This window comes from Vicia villosa, unplaced genomic scaffold (assembly GCF_029867415.1).
Source record: "Vicia villosa cultivar HV-30 ecotype Madison, WI unplaced genomic scaffold, Vvil1.0 ctg.000493F_1_1, whole genome shotgun sequence".
In the NCBI taxonomy this organism is placed as follows: domain Eukaryota; kingdom Viridiplantae; phylum Streptophyta; class Magnoliopsida; order Fabales; family Fabaceae; genus Vicia; species Vicia villosa.
Genome location: NW_026705238.1, coordinates 647,958 through 670,686, shown reverse-complemented (window position 1 = coordinate 670,686; position 22,729 = coordinate 647,958). Strand labels below are relative to the sequence as shown.

At 37.8% G+C, this 22,729-nt stretch overlaps 2 protein-coding genes and 3 non-coding genes across 5 annotated transcripts; 3 read left to right on the top strand and 2 right to left on the bottom strand.

Moving 5' to 3' along the window:
* Window positions 1–9,134: 9,134 nt before the first annotated feature.
* Window positions 9,135–9,207, top strand: TRNAA-AGC (transfer RNA alanine (anticodon AGC)). Its single transcript has one exon. It is a non-coding gene; the product is annotated as a tRNA-Ala (tRNA).
* Window positions 9,208–9,449: 242 nt separating this feature from the next.
* Window positions 9,450–9,522, top strand: TRNAA-AGC (transfer RNA alanine (anticodon AGC)). The gene has a single exon. It is a non-coding gene; the product is annotated as a tRNA-Ala (tRNA).
* Window positions 9,523–9,736: 214 nt separating this feature from the next.
* LOC131628933 (protein EDS1L-like) lies at window positions 9,737–12,162 on the bottom strand. Its single transcript, XM_058899745.1, has 3 exons — window positions 11,638–12,162; window positions 10,772–11,551; window positions 9,737–10,625 (listed from the first exon to the last, which is right to left on the bottom strand). The coding sequence occupies exons 1-3, from the start codon at window positions 11,974–11,976 to the stop codon at window positions 9,897–9,899; spliced, it is 1,848 nt and encodes a 615-aa protein (XP_058755728.1). The 5' UTR covers window positions 11,977–12,162; the 3' UTR covers window positions 9,737–9,896.
* Window positions 12,163–13,412: 1,250 nt separating this feature from the next.
* Window positions 13,413–13,485, top strand: TRNAA-AGC (transfer RNA alanine (anticodon AGC)). Its single transcript has one exon. It is a non-coding gene; the product is annotated as a tRNA-Ala (tRNA).
* Window positions 13,486–14,043: 558 nt separating this feature from the next.
* LOC131628907 (UPF0481 protein At3g47200-like) lies at window positions 14,044–20,408 on the bottom strand. Its single transcript, XM_058899713.1, has 2 exons — window positions 19,711–20,408; window positions 14,044–14,820 (listed from the first exon to the last, which is right to left on the bottom strand). Exons 1-2 carry the CDS (start codon window positions 20,305–20,307, stop codon window positions 14,044–14,046), a joined length of 1,374 nt encoding a protein of 457 aa, XP_058755696.1. The 5' UTR covers window positions 20,308–20,408.
* Between the last annotated feature and the right edge of the window lie 2,321 nt (window positions 20,409–22,729).

The following is a 22,729-nucleotide window of genomic DNA, read 5'->3' as shown; positions in this document are numbered from 1 at the left end:
ACAATTAATTAAAACGCATTTCTATTTACTTACAATTTTATCCTCCAAGCGTGCATATCCCAAACGCCCTTTTTTGTATGGATATGCGGGTTTTGATGCTCTCGCGCTATTTGTGACACTCCTTTTCCGAAAATCTTCATCTCTTTGATTTACAAACTTAACCCAATCTTCTTCATCAATGAAGATCTCATACTTTTTTGGCCGTCCCGGCGCCTCTTCAAGAAAGTTTCCATCTTTATCCTTAAGATATTTATTTGTCAAAAAAGCTTTCCACCCTCTATATCTTTTTCCGGCCAAACTAAGTATGTAGCGTCTACGCTCACCTGGTATGTCAAAAGTCCTCTGCAAAAAAACATACGCATAGTGTGTTAGTATAAGTAATGTAAACAATTTATCGTCAAGATAATAACAACAACCATATATGGTATATACCTGAAGCTCTTCCCAAATCGCTTTTTTTTTCGCATCCAAGTCTTCGCTTTTTAGATTCCATTTAGCTACGGAGACTGGAATATGCATACGAACAAGTGTACCAATGTAGCTTGTCAACTTTGCAGAATTAGGACCAATTGGCTGTAATTCAGAATTCCATTCCAAAGGGTATACTAATCCTTGGTCTCTATGTCGAATGATTCCCTTCATAATGGTGATGCCTCGTGCAACTTCTTTTGCTTCAGTATCAGGTGGAGCATTTGTATCCGGAGCATCTCTTTCTTGATTATCTCTTTCTTGTGAGTTTTCTTGTGAGTTTTCAGGTGGAGCATCTCTATCCGGAGCCATTTAACCTGTATCAAACAAACTAAAGCACATTAGTACACTATTAATAAGCTAACAATCTATACAAGTCAAATGGAAGTCAAACCATGCATGTACAAGTGTATCGGAAACGAAATCGGTACAAATCAAAATAAGCGTCAAAAAAGAAAGTTGTCGGAATTGAACGAAATTTACATGGCTATGGTAAAACGTCCCCACGGACTCAAAAATAAAGCCGGTTTTCCGAAATTCAGACCCTAAGACCGACTTTTGATTACGGGCAGAAGCAAAACCGATAAAAAAACAGTCCCGAAATGTAAAGATAAGTGCATGAGCAGCTCCGGAATCGTCAAAATAGTATAGTTACATGTAAAGAAGTCGACAAACGGATACATGGTTCAAAAGTTATGTACAAAACGAGAATATGCACCAAAATTGAATAAGTACTATACTATTGATTAAAACAATCGGTACAAATTGAATAAAACAAATTAGTCGGAATATGTATACTATTACCTTTATCACTAACGTCTCTTTATTTTCTTGGTAGGATTGTGTTCTACGCGTCTCTTAACAACGCGGACGGTTGGATTGATCCAAATACCCTCATTATGATCATTTCTAGTACAAGATTCATTCTCATTTTGATCGTTTCTTGTACAAGATTCAATGCCAACACCAATATCACCTTGATCTTCAATGTTTTCATCAACTATTTTGTTAGATAAAAGCACTATAGACCATTTCGTACTTGTCGGATCATTGACATAGAACACTTGTTTAGCTTGAGAGGCTAGAATGAAAGGCTCATCTTTGTACCCTACCCTATTGAGATCCACTTGCAAAAATCCTGACTTATCCATTCGTATGCCACTATTATTTTCAACCCACTTGCAACCAAATACAGGAATCTGAAACTTCGCGTAATCAAACACCAAAATGCGCTCGATAACCCCAAAATATGACAAATTTGCAAATTTCGGATTTAAGTCATTCGCACTTGATATGTGCATTGCTTCAGCTACCAAGGTAACACCACTATTTTGCATAGTACTTTTATCATCCTGTTCTTTGGTATAAAATGTGTATCCATTAATAGCGTATGCGCTATAAGAAAGCACAATTACAGTTGGACCATAGGCTAAACATCTCAACCTTTCTGTTACTGAAGCAGGATCTGAACGATACTTTGAATAAATATGATCCCTAAACCACGGTATGAAACTTCGATTGTGCTCTCGTACTATCCAATTCTCATTTCTATTTGGATTTAAATCTCGGAGAACAACCTTGTGCATTTCAACATACGGCTCAACCTCAATCTCATTGTGCAGAACATACAAGTGCGCTTGATCCCGTTCGACCATTGATACTGTCACAACTTTATTTCCAATTAGCCTTTTTCCTTCTTTTTTTCCGACAATATGAGATTTGGGGAGTCCAATTGATTGAACATTTGACAGATATTCAGTACAAAACTCAACCGCTTCTTCAACAACGTATCGTTCGGCAATACAACCCTCCGATCGACTTCTGTTTTTCACGTACCCTTTTAATATTTTCATATAACGTTCAGCAGGGTACATCCATCTCATATAAGCTGGTCCGCACAATTGTGTCTCTTTCACAAGATGAATGACTAGATGAACCATTATGTCAAAAAACGAGGGAGGAAAATACATTTCAAGATCACATAAAGTAACAACTATCTCTTTTTGCAATGTTGGTAAGATCGCGGGATCGACCACCTTACTGCAAATTGACCTAAAGAAGAAACACAGCTTAGTTATTGTGCTTCTTACTTTTTCTGGCAGAATAGAACGTATACCTATTGGTAAAAAATGTTTCATTATAACATGACAATCATGCGTCTTCAAACTCTTTAACTTGAGGTCTTTCATGGACACAAGTCTTCTAATATCTGAAGAGTAGCCTTCTGGAACTTTAACTTCACTGAGGAACTTACACAATGTTTTCTTCTCCTTTCTAGATAGAGTGTAAACAGCAGGTGGCAGATATGTTCGTCTTCCTTTCGTCACGGGTCCCAATTCAGTTCTCATTCCCATGTTTACCATGTCCTTCCTTATGTTAAGGCCATCCTTAGACTTTCCTTGTATATTGAGTAACGTACCTATGACGCTGTCAAATACATTTTTTTCAATATGCATAACATCCAGGAAATGTCTTACGTACAACGACTTCCAATATGGAAGTTCAAAAAAAATGGACTTCTTCTTCCACCCACCCTTGACAAGTGAATGTGCAAAAGGCTTGCCAAACTGAGTGCTCACATCTTTCACCTTTTCAAAAATTTGATCACCTGACAAAAAAGGCGGGGCTGTACCATGTTCGGCCTTTCCGTTGAATGCTTTTCTCCACCCACGGTAGTGATGATTAGAATTTAAGAATCTACGATGGCCGAGAAAGACATTCTTCTGACAAAGCTCCAATCGTGTCGTATCGGTTTCATCTTCACAAACGGGACACGCCTTTTGACCTTTATTGCTGTACCCGGATAGATTTCCGTATGCTGGAAAATCATTAATTGTTCCAAACAACATCGCCCTCAAGTTGAAACTTTCCTTCCTATACCCATCGTAAACCTCCACACCGTTGTCCCACAAAAACTTTAAATCTTCGATTAACGGTGCCAAGTATACGTCTATGTCATTCCCTGGTTGTTTAGGCCCAGAAATTAGCATAGATAACATCATGTACTTACGCTTCATACATAGCCACGGAGGTAGGTTATAGATCATAAGAATCACAGGCCATGTGCTATGCGGGATACTTTGAATACCATGCGGGTTCATTCCATCAGTAGACAATGACAACCGAAGGTTTCTTGCTTCTTTTCCAAATTCAGGATAATCAGTATCAACTTTCATCCATTGTGGTGAGTCTGCCGGATGTCGCAACTTTCCATCAATAATTCTTTCATCTGCATGCCAAGTCAAGTGTCTTGAATCGGTCTCACTACGATACATGCGTCTAAATCTCGGAATTATAGGAAAATACCATAAAACTTTAGCAGGAGACAACTTTTTCTTATATCGAGGGGCACCACATTTAGGACACTCATTCAACGCTGCATACTCGTTTCGAAACAAAACGCAATCGTTTGGACATGCATGTATCTTATCATAGCTCATGCCAATAGAGGACAACATCTTTTTGGCTTCATACGTTCGATTGGGAAGAACATTATCCTCTGGTAGCATATCTTTCATAAGGGCTAATAACTCTGTGAAACTTTTATCCGACCATCCATTGTCCGCCTTTAAGTTGTACAACTTTAACACCGCAGACAATCTTGTGAATTTTGAACAACCATCATACAACGGTTTCTCTGCATCGCTTACCAACCTCTCAAACATTTTGGGACAATCCGCAAGATCTTCTTCAAGCGCTTCTGCAATCTCTTCGACTCGATCGCAATCGTATGTGTCTGTGCAATCGTCGTTTGAAGCATACTTCCTATTACAACTCGACTCAGCATTCCCGTTACTTTTGTCACCATGCATTGTCCAACATGTATAACTTCTATCAATTCAAAACCGTAGTAAATGGGATGCCAACTTATTCCCGCCAAACTTACCCCCATAACAGCAACCCAAGCAAGGACACGACATTCGAAGCGGGTCTTTGGAGTGCGCAACCGCAAACTCAACGAATTCCCATACCCCTTTCTCGTACTCTTTCGACAATCGGTTTGAATTCATCCATGTCTTATCCATGTCTTAATTAAGCTAAACAAATGCTTCTTGGTTTCTCTATCAGGTACTAAGGAATTCTGTCAAGATAATAAATAGCTATCATCATAATAGAATACCTAGTCAGAATACCTAATCAGAATACCCGAATTCTTAAAGAAGACATTACCTTATTTCAAGGTAATATAAGTCCACAAACCAAAAAATTTGTTGAGAGACACTAAATTGATATTAAATAGAACCATAAACAATAAACTATAAGCAGAAAATAACAAACTATAAGCAAGAAGAAAGGGATAGTAACCTGAGTTAGACTTGATGTGGGAGATGGTAGGTTTGAATCGGCGTTGTACAAGTAGAAACCAGAGACTTTAAAGTAACTGTGAAATTAAACACACACACACGATGCAGTTAAATACAAATATCATAAAAGTGAGAAAATATTTCATATGAAATTTTTAATCCTTTACTTTATACACATTAAGTAGTTAGATTGTATTCTCAATCCACCCTCTTTATTTTTTTTTCAATTAAGAAACATTCTTTTACTTTTATTAGTTTGGGTTCAACCTTCATAACACAAGCAAGAAAAGCATCATCTTTGCAAATTTGTGGACAACATGACTTTTCTCATCCATGATGATAAGGCCCATCCAAATTAGATACTCTCACTTTACAGATAATAAGGACTCAAAAAAGGAAAATATATTATAAATTTCCATTTCAATAAAGAAAATTGACACTTTTTACCGACACCTATATAACTTGCAATAGTATGTTACCAATTTTTTTTGTGACTGACACTTGAATCTCAAGTAAAGAACAATCTCTTAGCATCAAGAATCTCATAGATCTCTTGAGTTTATGCAAGAAATTCCCAAAGCAATAAAGAAATTATCAACTTATATATATTCATACATAGCATTATATATATAAACATCATTTGATTTTCTTCTTCATTCATATTTACACTAGCCCTTCAAAAAATGGCTCCACCTCTCACACAATCACAATCTCAAGTAAGAAAATATCATAAAAGTAAGAAAATATTCAATGAAAATTAAACACTCTAAAGACAATACACTCTAAAGACATTTAATCAAACATGTAATATGCTTCATTCTCAAATTGCAGTGCAACCCTTAGTTGAAACCCTTAAAACTAAACCCATAAATCATATTACATGTTTGAGAATGTAAACCCTTAGTTGTTTTTCTTTACCTTGCACAGTCAGTTTATAAAACTAACGGAAATATAAACTAAACTAAACTAACCGGCGGTGGAGAAAACGAGTGACGGAGGGACGCCGACGGAGGAGAGAACGACTGACGGAGGGACGCCGACGGTGGTGGCTGGCACCGATGGTGGTGGACGGAAGGGCAATGGAGGATGATACGGAGGGTTTTTCGGTTGCAGAACAGAAAACGAAAGAGAGAAAGTGAGAAACAGTAATTAGTGAGAAGCGTGTTTTTGTTTTTAATTTTTAGTAATAAAGGCTACTAAAGCGCTTCTGAAAAGCGCTCTCATAGCCTGGTCTATACCAGCGCTTTTTAGCAAAAAGCGCTCTCATTAAACCCCCCTATAGCAGCGCTTTGAAAAGCGCTCTCATAACCCCCCTTACCAAAGCGCTTTTCAAAAGCGCTCTCATACCCCCCCCCCCTTACCAAAGCGCTTTTCAAAAGCGCTCTCATACAACCTCCCTACCAGAGCGCTTTTTAAAAGCGCTCTCATACCCCCCCTACCAGAGCGCTTTTTTTCATCATTTTCCCTTTTTTATTAATTTTGTTTTTAGCGAACCCTACGAGAGCGCTTTTTGCTAAAAGCGCTTTAGTAGCTGCGCTGCTACAGCTTAATTTTGGCGTAGTGTAGTCTTTGTGTCCATGCTATCTTTGTATTTTACACAACAAGGCTAGAGTTGATCCATACATTTCACAATATCATAGGTAGTTATTTAACCGACTTGTGTTTAAATTCTGTTAAGAACGTTTGATATGAATCGATATGAACTGATCTGAACTGAACTGCTTTGTGTTTATATTTTGTTAAGAACTGGTCTAATTTAACTGATTTAAACTGAACTGCTTTGTGTTTATATTCTATTAAGAATTGATCTGATTGAACTGGTAAGAACTAAACAACTTTGTGTTTATATTTTTTAAGAAGTGGTCTGATTGAACTGATATGACTCATCTGCTTTGTGTTTATATTATGTTAAGAACTGATCTGATTGAACTGATATGAACTTATCTGCTTTGCGTTTATACTCTGAACTGACTTTGTACTTTATGAACTTTGGCTTGTGTAATACATGCATTTTGGCATGTGTTTATACTGTTCTGACTTGTGTAATATATACACTTTGGCTTGTATTTATATTGCTCGGACTTGTGTAATATATGCACTTTGGCTTGTACTGACTTATAAATGGTAAACAAGAAAATAAGCTTCTTGGCAACATATTCATATATTGTTCTACCTTCCAATGGTCCAAGACTTTGGCCAACAGTTCTAGAGGAGCCAATTCATCCACCGGTCATGATAAGAGCTCTGGATCGACCGAAAAAGATGATAAAAAATGTAATGATGAACCCACTTCAAGCAATGTGTTGCCTAGGAATTTGACTACCGTAAAGTGTAAGAGTTGTAGAAATTTTGGGAACAATTCAAGAATGTGCAAAGGCAAACACATTGAACACAAGCAAAAAGTAAATAAAAGACTGCATCAACCAAAAAAATATATACCATTTTGACACAAGGATCACAAACGCCACAGACTCAAGATACAACTTGATTGAAGTGTTCTTTGTGTTTAATGTTTATATAATGAATCACTTTTTGTTGGAGTAATGTTGACTTGATGCGTCGCTTTTTGTAATGGATTACAACTTTTTTGTGTAACCTTTTATTAATGAAATATCAGTTTGATAGTAATGACAAAGTACCATTATCAGTTTGACAGTTTTATGTGTAACCTTTTGAAATTGCACCATTTACAAAGTATCAAGCAGTTTGAAATACCATTTACAAATTAACCATTTACAAAGTATCATTTTCATTTGTACCAGTTTACAAATTAGAGAAATATCAGTCTTGACATTAACGTTGACAAATTAACTTTTTAACCATTTACAAATTATCAATTTTGACAGTAACATTAATCTTAAATTATCCAACCTTACAACATTAACTTTAACAATAACATTAACCTTAACAGTAACATTAACCTTGAATCATCCAACCTTACAACCATTAAGTTTGACAGTAACATTAATAATATAACCTTACAACATTAACAATACAACCTTACAACAATGACAACATTAGTTAAACAAATGCTTTTGTGATCAACATGATGATAAAAAACTAAGACAGAATCAATAAAATAATTATAAAAAATTGATCTTCTTCTTCAGGTCATCGTCACTCTTCTTAGTTAAACCATATTTCTTCTTTAACTCATTAACCTTTTTCAAAATCGAGTTAATCACTTTTTCTGAACGTTCTGATATCTTCTCGTTATACCAATAAAAAAGAACATTCTTTCCTTCCATGTAACTGAATGAAACATAAAAAAGGTGGAAGTTAGAAATTACCAAGAATTTTTAGAAGACAAATAGTACTAAAAATTAGAGATTTATATGTATCTTGTATAACCCACAACCAAAGAACCTCCAACCTGGATTCTGAGATGTCCACAAAGTTACAAGGGATGAATCTAGTCCATAATAACATTGCATCCTTCTCCTCCTATAATGAGAAAAAGAACTTAATATTTGCACAAATTTATAATCCATTACAAATGAGCATAAGAGTTAGGGCAATAATGACTATGGAAGAACTTGATATATTCTTTGAAGAAGAAAACGAAAGAGGGCTTGCAGAAAATAAGAGGTGTTCTGAAGAAGAAAACAATGACTGAATTTTAGGTTTTACCTTGAAGAAGTATTATTTTCAATTAATATATTAAATTTTTGTATTATTAAAGTTTTTTAATTTGTTTGGGGAACCTTGAAGAAGAAAGTTTTTGTATTATTTTCAATTAATATATTAAATTTTTGTATTATTAATATATTAAATTTTTGACCCGACAACGAAATTAATGTCACGTAATAAAAAAAATGATACACATCAACGCTTTTTGGTTGAAAAATGGGCATGGGGAACCAAAGTAGCCCTTTACGCGAGGGAATGCAAAATAGAGTGACCTCTGCTAACTAAGTTTTATTATATACTAGAAGCTAGAGATAAACTATACTAAGGAATAGTGCCGCTACCAAAGAAGGTTGTTTATCGGTAGGCGTCCAAACCTACTACGCTCGAGCCACATCCCCGACACACTTGCTATATCCACTAAGGCTTCACATCCCACTTCATCCTATCAACTATACCTTATATAAATAGCCGTTCTATAATAATTTAAGACAACAAGAAAGCAAAATATCTGATCAAACCTTTTTCACCTAGGGTCAAACTCTAGTAATAAGCTATTGTCAGTAGAAAAAATATGAGGATGTAGCTCAGATGGTGGAGCGCTCGCTTAGCATGCGAGAGGTATGGGGATCGATACCCTACATCTCCAATTTATGTTTTATTTTGCATTATTTTTCTCTCAATAAAAGTAGGCAAAAGTAGCACAACAGAAGCTACAGTTATAAGAACATATGTGGGGATGTAGCTCAGATGGTAGAGCGCTCGCTTAGCATGCGAGAGGTACGGGGATCGATACCCCGCATCTCCAATTTATCTTTTATGTTGCATTATTTTTCTTTGGATAATGTGGCTTGAATAAAAGTAGTCAAAAGTAGCACAATAGAAGCTACAATTACAAGAACATATATGGGGATGTGCGAGAGGTACGGGGATCGATACCCCGCATCTCCAATTTATGTTTTATTTTGCCTTTTTTTTTTTGGATAATGTGGCTTGAATAAAAGTAGGCAAAAATAGCACAACAGAAGCTACAGTTACAAGAACATATCTGGGGATGTAGCTCAGATGGTAGAGCGCTCGCTTAGCATGCAAGAGGTACGGGGATCGATACCCCGCATCTCCATTTTATGTGTTTTTTTACATTAAGTCAAAGATTGTTAATCAATTTAGCAAATGCATTGCTATCACCCAATGTGTTAATCATTACTCACTCGTCAACGAGTTTATCAGCGTCCTGACTTGTATCAATTGAGAAATTCAAAAGCGTCTGAATCGGATAATGACATTGCTCGAATGCAACCACTTGGTTCAATAGAAATTAACATATCATACCGGTATTTCATATTTTGCGCGAAAGACACTGAATTATAAATTTTCAAACATGAAACAGAATTACGATTAAGTACAATAGTGTGAATGAAATGTGGATGGTATAATCACAAGTCATGCCAAACAAGAGAATGCTAATACTAAGAATACATCACAAAGGTAGGTGATTTATCCTTTAACAGTAAAGAGAGTAGAGATGCAGGATGTGGATTTGTGTTGATGAGGTAGAGTTTCCCATAACTTTATGAAGGTAGGATCCTTTGATAACACATCCTTGTTTATTTCCCCTTTATCAGTCCACTTTTTAATATCATGCTCAAGTTTGAGAACCCTTTCCTTCACATCTTCAAAAGGTTTATTGTTACTAATCCAGTTGCAAAGCTCCTCCATCTCAGCCCAAAAGGTGGATTCTGTGACATCTTCTTTTGGCGACCTGTTAGCATGTTCCAACCATCTCTGAGTATACCTATACCTCTTTGGCCTAGCCTTGTTCATGTAAGGTCCCGTGTCCTCGTGCTTCAAATGACGGTAATAATTGGCGATATCTAGAGGCTCAACAAGACGACGGAACCTGGTTCCGAGTTCAATCCATTCTCTTTTTCCTTCAAACTCATCTGGCAGTTTATACCTCTTCAGCATTTCAATGATTTCATCCCATACTCCCGCAAGCTCGAGCCTCTTCACGTTTGCTTGGAAATCCTTTGTCTCTGTCTGTACCTTGAAGGAATCATAATAACCTTTTCCTTTGTTTATCTCACATGTTGCTTTGTACTCTTCCAAATACCTCATGCTTGGCACAGCCTTCTCCTGAATCTCCTTTTTTATTTTTTCCTCATTTCTTTCTTTTTGCTTTTCTAACTCACCAGCTGCTCTAAGGCACAGCCGTGCTCGTACACTCTGAGATCAATTTCAGCAAAAACATATATCAGCTAGCTAAATTATGCAGTCTAACTTTATGCTCGAAATATAAGATCTGTTCCGTTATATTGAAAGACATATCTAGTGAGAGCATGTTAACGCGCAAGAGAAAAAAAATTACTGACCAGTCCAAGGCTATCCAAGGCGGCTGCAATATCGGTATTAGGAGCATCACCAGATGACAAGGGAAGGTCATCAAGTTTGTTTAAGTACACCACATTTTGCATTCCAAAACTCTCCTCTAATTCAGCTTCATAGGCTAGATGTTGCAGTATGCTTTTGTTGGCAACTTCAGAAAGCTGTGTCGAATCTTTTAGCTGAGCAATATGAAACATGAGTTGTAAAACGGCGTCTGAATTATTTACCACAATCAACTGGCCATTACCATTGCAGAAAATGTAAGTTCCAAAGGGTCTGTAAGGGCTTAACTCAACAAAATTTGTCATGGTCTCCAGCAACAAATTTGTGCTTCCCATTAGATTACAAGCAACATGCCTTGTAACAGCTGCTGCATTCCTCATCACGGTCGAGTAAAATTCACAACTCAAACTCTCTCTTATTGAATCCTGAGATTCGAAGTTGTTGTCGTCCGGAGTCAAAAGCTGAAGAACAGGACTAAAAAGTTTTTCAATACTAGAAAAAGGAGCAAGAAAAATCCTCGGCACTATGTCATATCTCATGACAAAGTGTATGAACCGACGAGACCAGTTTTGTCTGTTTGAAGCATGAGAGAATATATGATTACCAACCAAAGGAGAACCAAAAGTAACACACATGGGTGACTTATGCTGAATTTGGTTAAGATTCTCTTCCAAGGCCCAAAATGTTACAAGAATGGCCAAAACAGCTCCTGAGGAATGACCTGTAAACACTACTTGCTTCCCTTCTGCCATACCTTTCTTCACCTGCAATGCAACACAAAAATTTCACATCAAATTAGACAGCTAGTTCATAAACAGTTTCATTTCATCACAGCGAGTAAGCACCTCACCTCGGATATAATCGATGAAAATTTGAATAAGCGGTCGAATCTGTTTAAGAAAGCCTGGTTTACCAAAGCAGTTTCATCATTACCAACACTTTTAAGTAAAGGGAAGTGAGCAAGATCTATCTTAGTTTCTCCAAAAGGTTTTGTAACAAACCAGTCAGCTTCAACCCATGATCCAGGAAAGCTTATAACAAGATATGTTGCTGATTCCGAGGATGTCTTAAAAGTTTCAGAAATATAAGGTTCCTTTGATGACTTGTGAGCTTTGAAAGACAAACTACATGCCTTCTTGATAACTTCTTCATTCAATCCTATGTTGTCTCCAACTAACCCTCCAACCATGTTTTGATCTGATTCACTGGTTTCTTCTTATTAACATAATCATGTATATATGAAGGCCAGTGGAGGAAGGAAATGGAAATTACTGAGTTGACCAAGACTTGAGTTTACAGCACTTTCACAGAAGTTTGGTTGCACTTGTTTGATTAATATTGGTAATTTCTATGGAAATTGGAATGAATGGTGAATAGTCCATGCCAATCTTCCAAGTGGGCTCCATAACAAATATGCTTCTTTTTTTTTTCTCCTCCAATCAAACCATGGCTTGTAATTTAATTTCCTAAAGCATCATGAATGAAGATATTCATTTTCTAATATTAAGTGGGTACTATGTGTATGTACTTAAATAAACAGTTGATTATAACAACTTTTTTGAGAAAATTATTCAAAAGGGGATAAACTCTTTCTAGTAGGGTTCTGATAAAGAGGTAGAAAAGGTGCTAAGAATATATGGAAGGGTAGAAGAAACAACTTTGATATAGGAAGGAAAAAATATGAGAATATGCAAGTGATAGTTGAAAGTATTTTTCCCATCAACATGTTAAATGTCAAATACCAACAATAAGTTGTGAATAATTAAAAATATCAATTAAATACAAACAAGATCATAAATACAATAATTACTTCTTCATGGAAGTCAATCATGCAAGTCACAATCTCATCAAATGTTTTGGAACGAATCAAGCTTGAACAAATAGCGCAAAAATATCTAACCAAGGTAGCATCTAACTCTGTCGGTACTTGTTACCATACTAACCAAATATTAAGAATATGTTTCCCACATTGTCATTTTGAATGAAAACGTCCATCCTCATCGATTGACAATGTTAGCAGGTACGATGTTTGTGTAAAAACCTGGAGGCGTACTTTCTCCGAGAGGAACTGCATTCTTCTCCACTGGCGAAACCTCCGACGATGGTGTTGACAGGAATATTTGAGCTTTTCTTAAACATCCTCGTGAAAAGATGGTGAAAGCAACAGTGTGTAACAATGAGTGGACGGTTAATCCACTATTATTTCGGAGAACGTGGTCAAATGACTCCTTCCTTACTGTTACTGAATAAGGACATACCATTTCCTCACTTTCCCACCTTGGGCGACTTCTTCCAGAGGAAGACGATGTATTCAATAAATGAGCGACACATCTAGTAAACAGATTCTCGAACTAAGAAACAGGCGACCAAGAAGGTGTTATGGGCGAGATCCTATATCCATTGCCTTTTTCAAATATACTAATACATTAACTAATCTCTCTTAAATCATACCATCAATCATTTTACCACATTATAAAAAATGACACTCAAATGGCAGCGGAAGATTAAAATCTTTAAAATATTAAATTAGAAAGACTAAATAATTAATTTTTAAAATTAGGATAAAAAAATAGGGAGCCTAAAAAAGCATTTGATTGTACTATTTACAATAACACCAACATATATGGGGATGTAGCTCAGATGGTAGAGCGCTCGCTTAGCATGCGAGAGGTACGGGGATCGATACCCCACATCTCCAATTTTCATTTTATTTTACATCTGGAGTCCCTATTTCACTTCCAAGGCCTTGGTTAAGTCAGGTTCCATAACCATATCTTCCAATACACCCTGCAAGCTGCACTAGTTTTAGTTGCCTCTGTGTCATTTGTCAACAATTTCAATATCATCAACCACCTTCCCTATATTCTGTAAGTACCTCTAAGCAATTTTAGCATTACCAAGTGTCATTTGATTACATGCCAAGGTATGTTCTTTTTTTTTTTTTTATATATTTCTCTTAGAATTTAGGTATCCAATTTCTTCAAAGGTCAAGCTTGTGCATGAACTGATGCAGCATCAGAAAGCCATCATTGCTCAAAGTTTGCTTATTTTAGATATCAGTGGAATCACACCAAAAAAATGCTTCTTAATACACTATATAAACAAAATCTAGTTTGAGACATCTCAAAATCTAAAACAATTGGGCTAATGATCAAGAAGCGACGTAGTGCCCTAAGCATATAAGAATACAGTTTCATAAAATCGAAAAGCTGAAGAAAACAATAGTATTGAAGAATGAAGAGTACAAGAATTAAGCCTAAAACAATGAAATGACAGAACATGTGGCTTGGACTAGAGTAAGCAAAAGTAGAACAATTGCAGCAACAAAAGATGTTATCTTCCAAGGAGTGCTGAAGTAGTCATGTATAAAGATTGCTTTATATTTATGAGAAGGGTCCTCATAAAAGCAATTCAATCTTCTGCATAAGGAAACATAACCGCCGTTGATATTTTCCTGAACAACATTAAGACAAAGATTGTTAATCATTTTAGCAACCGCATTGCTATCACCCAACGTGTTAATCATTATTCCCTTGTCAACAAGTTTATCAACATCCTGACTCGTATCAATCAGGAAATCCAAGAGGATTGTGTAATCCGTTACGTAAGTCTGAAACGGATAATGGCATTGCTCGAACGCAACCACGTTCCTTAAAAGAGTCTCAGTCCAATGACAGACTTCGAATCTCGGTATCGTAAGCGCACCCTTTGAGAATTTTAACTCCAGTACACTTTGGTAATCTTGACCCACATGGAGTTTTACGCCTGCTTCTATTAACTGGCTCGCGCTATATAGATGCTTCACCGTTTGTTTTTCCCTCTTCGGTAACATGTCGGGTGGCAAGTAAAATACTCGTAACAGATCGGTGAGGTTATGCAATTGCATACTAACTTGATCAGGTTGCATTATATATTGTTGATAGTGTTCAAGAAAGTATTGAATAGTGAACTTGCTGTTACTTGTTTCATTAGGCAATACACTCTGCAGGAAATGAACCCTAAAATAGTGAAAAGTGTGAGATTTTGGATCGAACTCTAGTATGGCCGAAGGGTAGCTTCTTGGTTCGACAGGGTTAAGCATGATGTCGAAGGTTGTTCACATGCTTGTGTCGAAGATGCTAGGGTTGTTAGCATGTTAAATTAGGTTTTAGTGTTTAAACCCTAATTTGTTAAGTTAGCTTGTTTATTAAGTTGACTTGTGTAACGGGCCTTGCTGAAAAAGCCCATTAGTTAGTATGTTAGGTTTTATTATAAATAGCATACTAGTCTTTCATCATTGCTAAGCTGCAAATCCTAATTTAGGGTGAGAGAGGTTATTTGTTATTCTTGTAAACTTGTAATCTTGTTTTAAGAGAAAGTAAAAGAATAGCAGTTATAACCAATCCTTGTGTTCTTATTCTCCTCTCTAATTCCCTATTATACTTTGTTATTGGTATCGTTTTTCACAACAAATTGGTGCGGTGAGCGTGGAGAAGATGCCGTCAACAAAGTATGAGATTGAAAAATTCACCGGAGTGAATGATTTCGGTCTGTGGCGCTTGAAGATGAAAGCCCTACTGGTTCAGCAGGGTTGTTTGGAAGCGTTGAAGGGAGAGGCAGCCATGAATGCTGCATTAACGGCAGCGGAGAAGACGACTATGATTGAGAAGGCACACAGCGCAATTTTGTTGAGCCTTGGTGATAAGGTTCTCAGGCAGGTATCAAAGGAGACGACGGCATCAGGGTTATGGGTGAAACTTGAAAGTTTGTACATGACCAAATCGCTGGTAAATCGACTCTACCTGAAGCAAGCTTTGTATTCATTCAAGATGATTGAAGACAAAGTATTGGCTGAGCAGTTGGATATGTTCAACAAGCTGATTCTTGATCTTGAAAATATTGATGTGAAAATCGATGATGAAGATCAAGCGCTGTTACTATTGTGTTCTTTGCCTCGATCACATGCTCACTTCAAAGAAACTCTCTTGTATGGAAGGGAGTCCCTGACGTTTGAAGAAGTTCAATCAGCCTTGTACTCTAAGGACTTGAATGAACGAAAGGAGCATAAACCTTCGACTGTTGGCGAAGGTTTGGCCGTTAAAGGAAAACTCTTACGAAAGGATGGTAAGTTCGACAAGAAGAAAGGCAAAAGCCAGTCGAAGACTTACAGTGGCGAAGCATCTGGCATTCGATGCTACCATTGTAAGAAGGAGGGTCACACAAGAAAGGTGTGCCCTGAACGCTTGAAATATCATGGAGGTAAGGATAATGGCAACGCTGCCATTGTTCAAGATGATTTCGAATCATCTGATGTTCTTGTGGTTTCAAGCAGTGACTCTAAGAAGGAGTGGATTATGGATTCAGGTTGCACTTGGCACATGACTCCAAACAAAGACTTGTTCGAGGAATTATGTGATCAAGATGGTGGATCAGTATTGCTGGGAAACAACAAGGCTTGCAAGATTGCAGGTGTTGGATCTGTGAGATTCAAGCTCCATGATGAGTCAATAAGGTTGTTGACTGAAGTCAGGTATGTTCCTGATTTGAAGAGAAATCTGCTTTCTCTTGGTGAATTCGACAAGAAAGGATATGTTTTCCAAGGAGAGAAAAGTATCCTAAGAGTCATGAAGGGTTCGAAGGAAGTCTTGAGAGGCGTGAAGAAACAAGGCTTGTATACCCTTGAGGCTGAAGTTGTAAGTGGTTCGACAAATGTTGTATCCACGAAACCTTTGTCGAAGACAGAAATCTGGCACATGAGATTGGGCCATGTCAGTGAAAGGGGTCTGGTCGAATTAGGGAAACAAAATCTGCTTGGTGGAGACAAAGTCGAAAAGCTGAAGTTTTGTGAACCCTGTGTACTTGGAAAATCTTGCAGAGTGAAGTTCAACAAAGGCATACAAAGAACACATGGATCCCTTGATTACATCCATGCTGATCTTTGGGGGCCTGCAAGGTGTCCATCACATTTAGGAGCAAGGTATTTTCTATCCATAGTAGATGATTATTCCAGAAAATTATGGGTATTCATCCAGAAGACTAAGGATGAAACTTTTGAGAATTTCAAAAGTTGGAAGACTCTGGTTGAAAATCAGACTGGCAGAAAGGTCAAGAGGTTGAGAACCGACAATGGTCTTGAATTTTGCAATGAGGCATTCGACAGTTTTTGTGCTGCCTCTGGTATTGCAAGGCATAGAACTACTGCAGGTACTCCACAGCAAAATGGTTTGGCTGAAAGGTTTAATCGAACTATTTTGGAGAGAGTCAGATGCATGTTGACTAGTGCGGGGTTAAAGAAGGTGTTCTGGGCTGAGGCTGTTTCGACAGCAACATATCTGATAAACAGATGTCCTTCGACAGCGTTAGATATGAAGACACCTGAAGAAGTTTGGTCGGGACATCCACCAGATCTCGACAAACTGAGAGTATTTGGCTGCGTAGCCTATGCTCACATTAGGCAAGACAAGGTCGAACCTAGAGCTCTGAAATGCATGTTCATGGGATACCCTGAAGGAATCAAAGCTTATAGGCTATGGTGCCTAGAGCCAGGTCATAGGAGGTGTATCACCAGTCGAGATGTAGTTTTCAATGAAGCTGAAATGGCTTTTAAGAAAACTGATGATGTTGGTCGAAGTACAGAAACATCTGACGAAGAGCTGGAACAGGTAGAGATTCCTGTTGAGGTGGAGCATGTTGATGCTGAATTGCATATCCCAGATGAAGTCGAAGAAGAAGCAGAAGATGCTGAAGTTGAGGAAACTGACGATGACTACCTATTGTCGAGAGATAGGTCGAGAAGAGTCATCAAGCCACCTCAAAGACTTGGATATGCAGATCTTATAGCTTATGCCTTAATCTCTGCAAGTGAGGTTCTAGACGAAGAACCTAGAGACTATAAGGAAGTTATGAGGAGTCGAAATAAGACTGAATGGCTGAAGGCCATGGATGATGAGATGAAATCTCTTCATGATAATCATACTTGGGAACTGATCAAGAAACCTGTTGGGGCAAGGTTAGTCAGCTGTAAATGGATTTTCAAAGTTAAGGAAGGAATTGAAGGAGTGACGTCGAAAAGATACAAGGCAAGGTTAGTTGCAAGGGGTTTCACTCAGAAAGAAGGTGTCGACTTCAATGATGTGTTTTCTCCTGTTGTGAAGCATAGGTCCATTCGAATGTTGCTTGCCATGGTGGCACAGTTCGATCTTGAACTGGAACAGATGGATGTGAAGACTGCGTTCTTGTATGGTGATCTAGATGAAACGATCCTGATGAGGCAACCTGAAGGGTATGTCGAAAAGGGGAAGGAAGATTATGTGTGCAAGTTAAAGAGATCTTTGTATGGGCTGAAACAATCTCCTCGACAGTGGAATAGGAGATTCGACAAGTTCATGGCACGCATAAGTTTCATTAGAAGTCAGTTCGACCATTGCGTTTACTTCAGATTTCGACCTGGTAATTCATTTGTTATTTTGTTACTTTATGTGGATGATATTCTCATAGCAAGCAACAATGTTGAAGATGTGATGAGGGTGAAGGCTGAACTCAATAAGGAGTTCGATATGAAGGATCTGGGAGCTGCTTCCAGGATTCTTGGAATTGACATTCGAAGAGATAGAAAGAAGTCGAAGTTATGTCTATCTCAAGAGGCATATCTACGGAAGATTCTTGAAAAGTTTGGTATGTCGAATTCGAAGCCAGTTGTGACTCCAACAAACCCTCAATTCAAGCTGAGTGTTGATCAGTGTCCCAGTACTGATGTCGAAATAGCCTATATGAATAGCATCCCATATGCTAATATAGTTGGTTCTTTGATGTATGCTATGGTCTGTACTAGACCCGACATAGCTTACGCAGTATGTCTTGTAAGCAGGTACATGGAGAATCCTGGAAAGGCTCACTGGCAAGCATTGAAGTGGATTTTAAGGTACATAAATGGGTCTCTGAATAGAGTCCTAATTTATGGTGGAGCCTTGGGTGAAGATGGTAAAGCAGTAATCGAAGGATATGTCGACTCTGATTATGCAGGTTGTATGGATTCCAGGAAATCTATTTCTGGATATGTTTTCACTATGTTTGGCACAGCAATTAGTTGGAAAGCAACACTTCAGAAGGTTGTTGCTCTATCAACCACTGAAGCGGAGTACATTGCATTAACTGAAGCTGTGAAAGAAGCATTGTGGCTTGAAGGTTTTGCGAAGGAGCTGAAACTTCAAGGTCGAGGTATCACTGTTAAATGTGATAGTCAAAGTGCAATACACCTGTCGAAGAATTCAGCCTATCATGAGCGAACTAAGCACATTGATGTGAGGCTGCATTTCGTCAGAGGAGTAATCGAGCGTGGAGAAGTCCAAGTGCTGAAGGTTTCGACTGAAGACAATGCTGCTGATATGATCACCAAGACATTGCCGAGTTGCAAGTTTTTCCACTGTATGCAGCTGATAAAGCTGCATGAAGAAAGCTAGTTTGTTCCCTTGATGTTGTAGAGTTAGATCCAAGGTGGAGATTTGTGAGATTTTGGATCGAACTCTAGTATGGCCGAAGGGTAGCTTCTTGGTTCGACAGGGTTAAGCATGATGTCGAAGGTTGTTCACATGCTTGTGTCGAAGATGCTAGGGTTGTTAGCATGTTAAATTAGGTTTTAGTGTTTAAACCCTAATTTGTTAAGTTAGCTTGTTTATTAAGTTGACTTGTGTAACGGGCCTTGCTGAAAAAGCCCATTAGTTAGTATGTTAGGTTTTATTATAAATAGCATACTAGTCTTTCATCATTGCTAAGCTGCAAATCCTAATTTAGGGTGAGAGAGGTTATTTGTTATTCTTGTAAACTTGTAATCTTGTTTTAAGAGAAAGTAAAAGAATAGCAGTTATAACCAATCCTTGTGTTCTTATTCTCCTCTCTAATTCCCTATTATACTTTGTTATTGGTATCGTTTTTCACAACAAAAAGCAATATCGAAAAACGAAGAAACCTCACCGTCGATGCAACTTGGTTCTGTCAAGTTAAACAAATCTTCAAGAACAAACCAAGGAAGCTGATTTTCAAGTAATATGAGGTCAAGCTTCACATCACACCTCAACCATGGTTTGGATAACAAAGGATCTTCTTGTGGCCACTCTAGCGACCGAAGAAAATACTCGATTATAAAACAAGCGTCGGTTAAAATAACCTTAACAAAATCATCACTGGTTTGTTCAATGGCTTCTGAGTAACAAGACCTAATGATTTCTTCTGATTTTTTGATGTATTGAATGCATTCTCCTAACCCCTTTTGAGTTCTTTCTAGGAAACTCTTGAGGTACCTCAATTTGAGATCTTCCATTGATTCTAACCTTTTGTCTCCATAGTGAAATGGGCCAATGGAAAGAATGGTTGGAGTGTATGCTTCTTGGTTGAGTTTTCGGATTTTTTGAGGTACTTTGTATATACAACAACGTGAAACTAAGGGAAGTTCAACAGTTTGTAACATGGTTTCCATGTGAATAATCAAATCTCTATTTTCATTTTCTGTTTGAATGAAACCATTTTGTTGCAAGTGTAACTTCATTATTCTTTTGAAATTGTACAAAAAAACTAACAAGCTTAGTAAAGTAAGTCAATAATATAGAAGTACCTGGTTGAAGAACTCAACTTAGTGAGGTGGTTTAAGACTTCACAGAAAAAGCAAATAGGTCTGAAAAAAGAGAAACAAGAAAGGAGAAAAAGATAACAAATATTTGTGAGGAACTTACTTGTTGAATGATTCAAGTCAAACCAATGAGTCCCGGTCTTCTTTAGCTTAACATGAAAGGAAGTGAGGAAGTAAAAAAGGAGTTAGAAAGAAACCTTTTACTTTTTTATTTTTTATAATACTTTTTTTAAGTTTAAAAAGTAAATGTCTCTTTAAAGTTTATGAAATAAATTTGTCAAAGCCATTAATTATAAATATTTTAAGATATTTTACATTTGAAATGAGACACTATTTTACATAGTTAATTTTAAATATTATTTTAGCTATCTCCGCTTCTGTTTTGCTTGGCAGAAGAGGTCCTTGGTAGAAAACTTCTTTTGTTAGTGGCTGAGCAAAAGCTGGATCGCATGCACGGGCCTTTAAACATCACGGTTCCCTCCCATCTCTTATAAGCAGATGATATTCTCATCTTTTGCAAAGAGAAAATATCAAACATTAAGCATCTTATTTCAGCTTTCAAAGATTACGAGACTGTTTCGGGGGCAAACTGTTAATTGTAAAAAGTCCTTTTATTTATGGCGGTGCAATGTCATCTTCTCGGCTTAATATTCTCACGGCTCAATCAAGGTTCATGATAGGTTTATCTCCTCTCATTTATCTTGGTGTTCCGATTTTCAAAGGCAAACCGAAAAAGATTTTCCTGCAACCAATAGCGGATAAAATCATTAACAAACTAGCTGTTAGAGATTTGGTATGATAATCCTGGATATCTTCAAGAATCGTGTTTGTTCACTTTCCGAACAAAGTATTTCGACCCTATTCTTTGTCTGGGTTCACGAAATCTTTGCGGGGATAATTCTTGAAGAACGATCTGTTTCTGACAATGGAGAACAGATCAGAATGTAGAGAGGAAGTGTGTAATTTCGTAAACCAAATTGAGACCAAAAGACTCCTTATATAGGAGACCAATAATAGAGACGAAAGGACACACCTTTTCGGAAACAGTTATGTCTGTTGGAACGGGTGCAACTATTCAAACCGAATTGTTATGTCCGTTGGGAAAGGGTGCAACTAATCAAACGAAATTTTTGCTCGGGGCACTGCCCCGCCCGCTGACCTGGCAGCGGGACCTCAGCCAGGGGCGCTGCCCCTTGGACCCCGGCAGGGCGCTGCCCCGCACCCCGCCAGGGGCGCCGCCCCTTGGACCCCGACGGGGCGCTGCCCCGCACCCCGCCAGGGGCTACGCCCCTTGGAACCCCGTTTCCATTACTCATATTCAATTACACGTTTGGCTTGACGAGCGTGCACTCCACACTACCCTAACTCGTTTCAAACTTAACGCATAATTGCATTGGCCTATAGTAAATCACATTACTACCAAAATGCATTAATGATACTAAAATCACCAACACTAGCTTCTTGGAAAGGTTCCTTACTATCGTATGCCGGTAGGGTGGAGTTGGTTAAGTGTACGATTCATGGTATGCTTATTCATATCATGTCTTTCTATGCTTGGTCGATGTCTCTCATTCGGGATCTTGAAAGGGCGATCAAAAGGTTCATTTGGAGCGGGAAAACAACTGACAGTAAAGTCATAACAGTGGCTTGGAATCAACTTTGCTTGCCTTTTGAAGAAGGAGGTTTGGGTATTAGATCTATAAGCAAACTTAATGAAGCCCTTAATTTAAAACTTGCTTGGGATATTATCAATTCTTCTAACTGTTGGGTTGTTCTTCTCAGGGCCAGAGTCACTAGGAACAACAATTTCATCAATCATCATGTTTTCTCTTCCATTTGGTCTAGCGCTAAGCACGAGATAAAAACCTTCATTGAGAACTCCTCTTAGTGTATTGGTAATGGTAATTCCATTAGCTTATGGTACGATAATTGGTGCAGTTCTCCTTTTTGCTACGATAATGAGGCTCCGACGCTAATTGTGGATAACCCGGTCAGTAGTAACATTGAAAATGGTCTTTGGAACTTTTCTAAGTCTTCGACGACAATTCCCCTTTCTATGCAAGTGCGTATTAATAATTGTCACATCCCCTTTGACATCCGTCCGGACAAGAGATGTTGGAAGCATTCGGCCAACAGTGAGTTATCTTTAAAGTTGGCGTATGAATTTAAGCGTAGCAAGGGTATTTGCAAGGATTGATGGAAGATGATTTGGAGTAGCTCGATTCCCCCGGCAAAATCTTTTATGATGTGGAGACTTCTTCACCATAAGTTACCCACCAACAATCAATGGAAGTGAATGAGCTTCTCTTTCCCTTCTATTTGCGCGCTTTGCAATTCGGAA

What these genes read in the sequence shown, in the direction of transcription:
- LOC131628933 (XM_058899745.1), bottom strand. Translation starts at nt 11,976, where the DNA reads ATGGTTGGAGGGTTAGTTGGAGACAACATAGGATTGAATGAAGAAGTT. An exon ending in TTTCATCGATTATATCCGAG is followed by an intron (nt 11,552 to 11,637) that starts GTGAGGTGCTTA and finishes GTTGCATTGCAG; the next exon opens with GTGAAGAAAGGTATGGCAGA. An exon ending in CCTTGGATAGCCTTGGACTG is followed by an intron (nt 10,626 to 10,771) that starts GTCAGTAATTTT and finishes AATTGATCTCAG; the next exon opens with AGTGTACGAGCACGGCTGTG.
- LOC131628907 (XM_058899713.1), bottom strand. Translation starts at nt 20,307, where the DNA reads ATGAAGTTACACTTGCAACAAAATGGTTTCATTCAAACAGAAAATGAA. An exon ending in TTTCTTCGTTTTTCGATATT is followed by an intron (nt 14,821 to 19,710) that starts GCTTTTTGTTGT and finishes GCCATACTAGAG; the next exon opens with TTCGATCCAAAATCTCACAC.